Source organism: Rattus norvegicus, chromosome 12, assembly GCF_021556685.1.
Source record: "Rattus norvegicus strain SHRSP/BbbUtx chromosome 12, alternate assembly SHRSP_T2T, whole genome shotgun sequence".
Lineage (NCBI taxonomy): Eukaryota > Metazoa > Chordata > Mammalia > Rodentia > Muridae > Rattus > Rattus norvegicus.
In genome coordinates, this window is record NC_141545.1 from 8,290,640 (window position 1) to 8,300,240 (window position 9,601).

Genomic DNA, 9,601 nt, shown 5'->3' on the forward strand with positions numbered 1-9,601 from the left:
GGATAGCCACTGCTGGCTATCCAAGGCCACTCCAGCTTCATTCTCCTTCCCCAACCCAAACCGACAGGAGGTCACTGGCTCACCCTGGGACTTCTGGGCCAACTGATTACTCTGGTAATTTTGTAAGTCCTTGGTAACATGGGAGACTGGGACAGAGGGAGGAAGAAGAGAGTGCTTTTAAGAATCATAGAGACCTACTTTCCACCCATCCCTTCCCTCTTCCCTTCCCTCCCCCTTGTTCTCCTTTCCTCCTTTGCAGCCCCCATCACTTTCACACCTGTAGTCCTCCTACCTCAACCTCCTGACACAACAGGCAAGCATGTACCCCCATACCCAGTTAAGGCATTCAGTTAAGGCTGGGGGCTTCACCCCAACCCTCAGATCAGGAACCTTTTCCACATCACTACAATAATTTCAGCTTTTACACACACACACACACACACACACACACACATACACACACTGCATGGAGCAAGGGAGAGGTGGAACATATGGGGTACAGGGTAGAACTGAATAATCAGGTATGGCCTCCCCTTCCTTTGGGGTTGACTATGAGAACAGAAGCCGCATTTTCTGAGGACTTCCCTCCCTACCTCCCTTTCTTTCTCTTTTGAGACAGGTCTCATGTAACTCAGGATGGTCTGGGACTTGAACTTAGGATCCTTCTGCCTCTACCTTTCAATTTCTGGAATCACCAGTACGCACTACAGTGCTGCCCGGTTTATGCAGCCCTGGGGATGGAACCCAGGGCATGCGCTCTGCTGACTGAACTACACCCTCAGCCTCAGAGGCTTTCTTTGTCTTTCTTTCTTCACTTGGTAGCCCATGGTACTGAAGGGCCAAGGGAGGCTCAAGTGGTTTCGTGGACCCTGCCATCCGAACAGATATCAGATGACAGACAACCTTGCTTCTCTAGACTTTGAAGACGTTTTCTACTGAGGTGAAAGTATTGGAGACAGCCCATCAGTTCCCTAGGGAGAGGGTGTCATTGAGGCAGTCCCCACAGGGGTCAGTGACAGAAAATGGCAACGGCTGACCATCCCGACCTGCACTTCTGGTAGCCCATCTTGACCCTTTCATACCGTTCTGGATTGCAGCGTCTCCCAGCTGTTTTAGACTCTTCTCCGTTTCCCAGTCTAGGGGGTCCGTGGGAAGAGGATCAGACAAGAAAGATAGTTATTCGTCAGCCGGGGTTAGGGTAGGACCCGGGACGCTGGGTGACAGTAGACATTAGGATGAGACAGAAGATGGGGTGATCAGGTGGCAGGGGATGTGAGCAGAATGTCGCAATAGGTTGGAGAGCTATAGGGCTGTGGATGTCCTTACGCCATAGAAGGAGCAGGGCCAGCAGGCCAGCCCACATTACTGTGGTCAGTAGCCCCACCAGCACGAGCTGAGTCCCCCGTCTTGCACAGCAGCATCGTCTCCTAGGAGGCTCCCAGTATCCTGTTGGTAGCATGTAGAGTACTGTTGAGTACGTGGGGTATGGGCTCCACCCCTAACTGTTTCCCCATCACTTAGAGTCTAAACATCCAAGGAGCATATCTAGAGCCCTACCTGAAGCAGAGGGTCACAGTGGACCCAGATTCCTTCTTTCTCAATTTTCTGTCTGTGCGAACTGTCCACCACCGTGTTTATCTGTATGGCGCGTGTCCATCACTTCTCCTCATCTCGGTCTGTCTATGTCTCATTTGTGTATCTCTGGGTCTGTCTCTCTGGATTTCTGCCTATCCTACTAGAGTCTGCCCACACGCCAGCAAGCAGTGAGTTCAACTCCAGTCCAGGTCATTTCCAGAGAGACAGACTTACAGCCAGAAGCTGAGCCCCACCCTTCTTTCTTGCAGTGCTGGGTCCCCAAGCCTCAGCTCTAGGGAGTGCTCCTTTGTTGGTTCTGACTCCCAGCTCCCCAGACTTATGCCTTGATCCTCAAGTCCTAGCTACTCTGCTGCCTCCAACCCTGACCGCCTTCCCTAGTTATAAGACACCACATCCCGGTTCCTGCCCCATATCAAAGTCCAATCCCCAGATACCACCCACACTCTTCAGACCTCACCCGAGCTGCCCACCAAATCTGTCTTGATGTTTTCCCATGCAGTTTCCCAGCTCTTCCTTACCCTGATTTTGAGAATTCATTCTGAATTCTAAGTTCCCGTTCAAATTGGCTTTCAGCGCTATCTGAACCCCAGCTGCCCAGCTGGAGTGAATTTTGTTGGGAAGGTATTGAGTCACAGAAGGGAGGGGCCTTGAATTTCCCCGTTCCACCTGGCTGTGTGCCATGGGTGTCAGTCAATGCTCACCTCCTGGCTACTTCCTGGCTCTTCTTGGGAATTTACCCTCGGGTAAAGAGGGACTGGAGAACACCCCCTCCCCCAACTCTCCTGGGCAAAACTCGTGTCAGCACTGACACCTGGGAATCTTCTTACCTGAGTATTCGTTTTCTTCCATGGCAGTCTTGCTTGGATCCTTTCAGTGATGGGGCATGCACTATCTGCCAAGGTAGTTGCCACTGCACAGGTGGTCACAGCTCTGTAAGTGACCTGTTTTCAATGGACATCAGGATAAGGTGTTGAACTCTCCTAATGGGTGTAGGACAGCATCTGGGACTTGAAGGTGCCAGGAGCCTTGGCTGATTTTGTTTAGTCAACGAGTTTAAAATAAATGTCGTGGTGATTTTGGGAGACGAATGCAATCTGGAAGCCTGAGACCACAAGTTAGTACCCAGAACATACCACCCAGGAGGCACACGGCAGTTCATGACCAATATCAGCTGCTGAGTTAAGCTAGAAATGTCTTTCTTGAGTGTAAAAAGGGGACATTCAGCATCTGTGTGTGCATGTGTGCATTCAGGTACATGTATGTGTGTGAGTGTGCATGCATGTGTCTGTTGTAAGCTTGTGCCCGTGTATTAGCGTACATACCTGTGCGCATGTGTGCAGAGGCCAGAAGAGGACATCATGGTCTGTCTCTGCCATTTTCTACTTTATTTCCTGAGACAGGTCTCTCACTGAGCCTAGGTTAGCAGCCAGCAAGCCCAGCAATCCTGTCTCCACCCCCTGGCCCAGCTCTGGGATCACAGGCTTGCTTTTGTTCTTGTATGTGACCGGGTTTGGCTGTCTTTAATGGCTGTCTTTCTTTCAATCCTGCTCTCTCTCTCTCTCTCTCTCTCTCTCTCTCTCTCTCTCTTTCTCTTTCTCTCTCATCTATCTATCTATCTATCTATCTATCTATCTATCTATCTATCTATCATCGTCTGTGTCTGTCTGTCTATCATCCATCCATCCATGGTGGCTGCTTGCCCATTAAGAGTGCTTACCCACTGAACCTTGTCTCCATCCCCTACCCTGAAGGTTTTATTTTGTTTGTTTGTTGTTGTTTGTGGGATGATGTCACAGGTGAGGCAGGTACAAGATAGAGAGGTCTGCCATTGGATGAGAAGGAAGGATGGGCGGCAGAAAAGTTTGAAGGAAAAGGAGGAGACTGGAACGGAAATGGGGAAGAGACAGAGGGAGAGGGAGAGAAGCTGTGGCAGGACAATATGGCGGGTGACGTTAAGATTCCACGCTGCACCTTTACAGGTTGTTACAAATGTTTCTAAGGGATGGATGGTACTGGGCTTTGCAGGTGTTGGTGGGCAATTATATCTTATCAATTGGGTCAAAGGTTACTGTGTTTCGTGTTCTTCCATGTGTAGATTTAAGTGTAAGAAAGTGTGCGGCGGCTGGTCTGGGCCACCACAGGGTTGGGATGTGTGTTTCTGGCATGGAAACCTGCCTTGGAATCTAGATAGGTAGAGAGATTGCTGCCAGGCTCAGAGAGAGGCCTTCGGCAGTGTGATATGGGATGGAGCAAAGTGGGTGAGAGGCTTTGCTGACTGAGAATTAAGATATCCAGCAGATATCTTGGGGCACCGCGATGCTGGACCTAGTGGGGGATAAAAGACACCCATACTTTTATTTTTACAACAACGGTTGTTGTTGTTGTTGTTTTAAATTTTTTGAGACAGGCTTTCTCAGTGGCCTGGAGTTTGTGAACTGGGCAAGGCAGGAAGGCCAGTGAGTCTCAGGGTTCTACGGTCCCTCTTGGGTTCACTCCCTGGCATTGGGATTCCAGGCACCACTGGGCCTGGGATTTGTTAGGTGCTCGGGATCTGAACTCAGACTCTTATGCTTTCAGGGTAAGTGCTTTACCCACTGAGCCATCCTCCCAGCCTCGTCCATCACACCCAGCAGTGCTATAGGGTTACGGCATCCGGAATGCCACTGGGTCTGAGTATAGCGTTGGTTAAGGACTCCACGGTGTCACATCACTTTCTGCCCTTCTCCCTACTTCTCAGCTCTTAGATTTAAAACACAGTTTTGATTCAATTCTTGTCGACAGTGTTTTGTTTCGTTTTGTTTTGAATAGCCCAGACCAATAGACTTCTGACCCTCCTACTTCTCTGGCATCTCCAGTGTGTACTATGTCCAGCTTCTGTAGTGCTAGAGAAGGAGTCCAGGACTTCGTGTGTGCATGGAAGTAAGCACACAGCCAGCCAGCTTTAAGTCCAGATCTCTAAAGCAGCACACACCACGAGCAAGCCTAGCAGTCAACTGTACTGTCTTTGCTGTGTGACTTTGGACAGGTTGCTTGCCCTCTCTGAGCCTTAGGAAAATAATGGTCTGGGGCAGCTGTTCTCTGCCTAACAGCATCATAAACTGATTCTGCCATTAGAGGAAGAGGCCAAAGGTGTCACACCCTGGGCAGCTAGATGAGCTGAGGCCTTAGAAGGAGCAATTTGACTACTCTTGTATGCAGAGCACACTAGGTGCGCCGTCTGCCACCGACTGATATTGGGGGAGTTTAGCCTTGCTCATGCAGGTGAAGTGCCAGAGTGTGAACCATTTGTCTAACTACACACATGGCGACACTAGAACACTGAGTCTTGTGTCACAGTTGCTCCACTGTCTGGTGACTTGGACTTATGAAGGAGTCGGCTTCTAACAGTCAGAGTGTCTGACCTGAGGAGGTCTTGCCCCATGGGCACAACTTGCTATGGCATCCCATAGCTTTCCCTGATCATCTTCTAGCTTAACCACAGATCTCAGGTCTCTCTGCTCAGCCACATCAGATTGCAGCATCTTATTAACGAGCATTGATCCCTACTATCAATCAGTGTCTGCACCGTGTTTTCCACACAGATTGAGTCAAATTGCTGATCACCCCATCTGTAAATAAATAAACCAAGTCATCCCCCCGGGGAGAAGCCTGGTCCTGCCCCGGTCTAAGCCCACAGGACCTAGATTCGTCTGCAAAGCTGAGGCCCCTATGCTTCTTGATTCTGTTCATACCGTTGCTTTTATTTGCCAGCCAGGCTCCCTTGTGGTTCATTCTTGGCTTAGCCCGAGGTAGGTTTTTTCAAGGAGTCTTTGCTATCTAGTACCCACAGCTAGCTCCTGATGCAAAGGGACAGATAGACAGACACCACACACACACACACACACACACACACACACACACACACACATACACACACACAAACTTACTTGAACTTGGAGTCTGTCCTTGTTCTTCTGGTAAATGTGACCTCTTGGAGAAGGTAGCTGGGGCCAGTGTGGTGAAGACAGTAGTCTTCTGTGCGCAGTTCATTAATGACTTCTATTTTTATAGACCTAATTATGGGCTCACCGCCTGGGCAACCACAGCACACCCAAGGCCTTTTTTGGTGCTCCCCAGAACCTGGGGAAGTCCGGGCTATTATTACCTTTATTTCTCAGGTAAGCACACTGTTGGAGAGTCAGTGATGCCAATCAGCCCTCTTGAAATGCAGAAGGAAGTGGCATAGCCTAGATCTGAACCAAAGCTATGCTGGGCTGAATCTCTGTGTGTGGGGGACAGGGAAGAGAGATAGAAAGTATGGTGATTGTGGGGAAAGATAGAGAAAAGAGGGAGGAGGGGAGAGGGGAAGCAAGAGGAGAGGGAGAGAGAGGAGGGTATAAGAAAGTCATGAGAGCTAATGAAAGAAGGAGGGAGATGGGGAGAGGGGAAGAACAAGGGTGTTTGTAAGAAAGATACGTAAGGGAGAGAAAGGGAGGATATGAGAAGGAGGGAGATAGACTGGGGTGTATGCGAGAGAAACGCAAGAGTGACAGAGAAGGAGAAAAAGGAGAGGATGGAGAGAGGAAAAAGGAAGAGAAGAGCATGAGAGACAGAAAGGTACAAAGGAGATGTGAACAAGGAGAAAGAGGACAGGGAGCGGGGAGGGGAGAGAAGTATGTGAGAAAGATACAGGACAGAAAGAGGGGAAGAGACAGAAGAAAGAGACGAGTCACCAGACCCGTCACCCCCCACCCAGTGTGTATTTCTATTTCTGGCTTCTTTATCAAAGTCAGGCGTCCATCAGTGTGTAGATGTGTGTGAGTCAGTTCAGTTCTATCGATCAACATGTCTGTTTTCATGACAATGCCAGGCTGCCCCCCACCCCCCATTTTTCTTGGTTATTTTATTTACTTACATTTCAAATGTTGTCCTCCTTCCTGGTTTCCCCTTCACAAACCCCTAACCCATTTCCCCTCCCCTTGCCTCTATGAGGGTGCTTCCCCACCCACCCACCTCTTCTGCCTCACTGGCCTGGCATTTCCCTATGCTGGGGGCTTTGAGCCTCTACAGGACCAAGGGCCTCCCCTTCCACTGAGCCCAGATAAGGCCATCCTCTGCTACCTATGCAGCTGGAGCCATGGGTCCCTCCATGCCGGTTTTATTACTATAGATTTTCAGTACAACTTGAGAAATCAGGGATGGCGATACTCCCTGTTTTATTATTATTATTCAGAGTTTTTTTAGCAATAACTTCCCTGACACTCTCTCTCTCTCTCTCTCTCTCTCTCTCTCTCTCTCTCTCTCTCTCTGTGTGTGTGTGTGTGTGTGTTTTTTTTTTTTTTTTTTGGTTCTTTTTTTCGGAGCTGGGGACCGAACCCAGGGCCTTGCGCTTCCTAGGTAAGCGCTCTACCACTGAGCTAAATCCCCAGCCCCGTGTGTGTGTGTGTGTGTGTGTGTGTGTGTGTGTGTGTGTGTGTGTGTGTGTGTGTTTTATGATGCTGAAAATGGTCCTTTCAAGATTCTGAAGAATTGTGTTAGAATTTTGATAGGGATTTCCTTGAATCTGTAGATTGCTTTTGGTAGAATGGACACTTTCAAATTATTAATCTTACTGACCCATGGGCCCAGGAGATCTTTTTATCCTCTGATATCCTCTTCAGTCTATTTATAATTTCTTCCAACCTTTATCGTGCAAGCCTTTCGCTTGCTTGGTTAGAGTTACCCCAACATTATTTGAGGCTGTTGTGAAGGGTACTTACTGTTCCTGCGATTTCTTTCCCAGTTCACCTGTCATTTGCACATAGGAGGGCCACCGATTTCGTGTATTAATTTTGTGCCCTGCTACTGTGCTGAGACTGATTTTCAGCTGTACAAGTTTCCTGATGGAAATTTTAGAGTCTTTTATGCATAAAATAATGTCTGCTTATAAAGATACTTTGACTTCTTGTGTTTTTTTTTTTTTTTTTTTTTTTTTTTTTTTTTTTTGGAGGGGGGACTTTTAATCATTGCTTCTACTTCACTAGGGGTTTGGAGTCTTTTATTTTTTTCTTTTTCTTTTTTTGTTTTCTTTTTTTTCGGAGCTGGGGACCAAACCCAGGCCCTTGCGCTTGCTGGGCAAGTGCTCTACCACTGAGCTAAATCCCCAACCCCTGGAGTCTTTTAAAATTGCTTATTTGATAATAATTGAACTTTGGTTGGAAGTATATAGCTAGAAACTTCTCTATTTCTTTTAGGTTTTCCAGTTCAGTGGACTACAGGTTTTAAAAATATGTTCTTGTGAGTCTCTGAATTCCCTGGTGCCTGCTGTTATGCCCTGCCTTTTGTCTTTAATTTCGTTAATTTGGATTCTTCTCTTTCCATCTTTTAGTTGATTTGGCCAAAGATTTGTCAAGCTCATTTATATTTTTTCAAAGAAGTAACTTTTTGTTTCATTGATTCTTTGTACTGTTTTTCTGATTTCATTTAATTGAGTCCATCCCTGAGTTTGATTATTTCTTGCCATCTACTTTTTTGGGGGTGGTATTATTTTTTTCTCGTTACTGTAGAGCTTTCAGACATGCTGTTAAGTTACTAGTATGAGGTCTCTCCAATTGTTTTTTATGAAGGTACTTAGTGCTGTGAACTTGCCTTCATTGTGTCCCAGAGGTTTGGGTGTGTTGTGTTTTTATTTTAATTCAGTCCTAAAAAATTTAAAATTCTTTCTTAATTTCTGTCTTGACCCATTTTCAATTAATAGTGCATTCGTTATTTAGTTTCCATAAGTTTGTAAACTTTCTGTTGTCTTTGTTGCTGCTGAAATTTAGCTTTACTCCATACCAGTCAGAAAGGATGCAGGGTGTTACTTACATTTCTTTTGTAACTGTTGAGACTCGCTCTGGGTCAATGTCTGTGGTTAGTTTTGGAGAAAGTCCGGGAGATGAAGGTATATTCTTTTGTGCTTGGGCGAAATTTTCTGTACATATCTGCTAGGTCCATTTGATTTATAACATAATTTAATCCAGCAATTTCTCTGATTAGTTTTTGTCTGAGTGAAGGGACACTGAAATTACACATTATCCCTGCATGAGGGTCAATATGTGACTTTAGCTGTACTAGTGCTTCTTTTACGAGCTCAGGTGCCCTTGTGTTTGGTGCATACATGTTTAGAATTTCAATATTCTCTTGGTGGATTTTTCCTTTGATGAGTGGTTAGTGTCCTTTCCCATCGCTTCTGATTAGTTTTGGTTTGAAGTCTAGTCTGTTTTGTCAGCTGTTAAAATGGCCACACATCTTTGTCTATTGGGTCCCTTTGCTTGAGATATCCTTTTACCCCAAGATGATGTCTATTCTCAATGTTAACGTGTGCTTTTTAGATGCTGTTTTAGTATCCAATCTATTAGTGTGTATCTTTTTTTCTCTCCCTGAGACAGGGCTTCTCTATGCCATTCTGGCTGTCCTTGAAATTACTCTGTAGGATCAGCCTGGACTTGAGCTCAGAGATCTGCCTTTGCCTCCTAAATGCTGGAATTAAAGGTGTGCATCACTACTGCCCCACTGCCCTACTTAGTCTGTGGTTCTCTCTCTCTCTCTCTCTCTCTCTCTCTCTCTCTCTCTCTTCTCTCTTTCTCTCTCTTCTTTCTTTCTTTCCTTCCTTCCTTCTCCCCCCCCTCCTCCTTTACAATTGGGGAATTAAGGCAATCAATATTGATGGTTATCAATAAGTCATGCTTACTGACCCCTGGTATTCTGTTGTTATGGTGTGCTCCCTCCCCCTCCCACACTTTTGATTTATTTTTCTGGGACTATTGATTCCTTGTGTCTTCTTGGGTACATTAACTCCTTCCAACTGGGGATTTCCCTTCTGTAGAGCTGGCTTGGCAGGTAAACATTTCTTATACTTGGTTTTATCATGAATTGTCCCCGCCAGCGGGGACCCAGTTATTTAGGGTCCCGAAGGGGCGCTACCCTTGGGCCTAAATGGGGGGCGAGAGAAGAAGGAGACCAAGCAAGATTCTGTTGTCAAGGTCTCGTTTATTGGGGTGAACGT

General features: G+C 46.7%; 1 protein-coding gene across 4 annotated transcripts in view; it reads right to left on the minus strand.

Annotated features, from left to right (window-relative positions):
* The window catches only part of Fcer2 (Fc epsilon receptor II), a 12,749-nt gene extending 6,235 nt beyond the window's left edge, over positions 1–6,514 (minus strand). Inside the window, exons 1-6 of one of the 4 annotated variants that reach the window (XM_087577638.1) lie at positions 6,491–6,514; positions 5,523–5,857; positions 2,424–2,537; positions 1,327–1,446; positions 1,083–1,136; positions 84–146 (exon numbers count right to left, since the gene is read on the minus strand). In XM_087577638.1, coding sequence (XP_087433764.1) covers positions 84–146; positions 1,083–1,136; positions 1,327–1,446; positions 2,424–2,445 — 259 coding nt within the window. In that variant the 5' untranslated portion in view covers positions 2,446–2,537; positions 5,523–5,857; positions 6,491–6,514. 4 annotated transcript variants of the gene reach the window in all.
* Between the last annotated feature and the right edge of the window lie 3,087 nt (positions 6,515–9,601).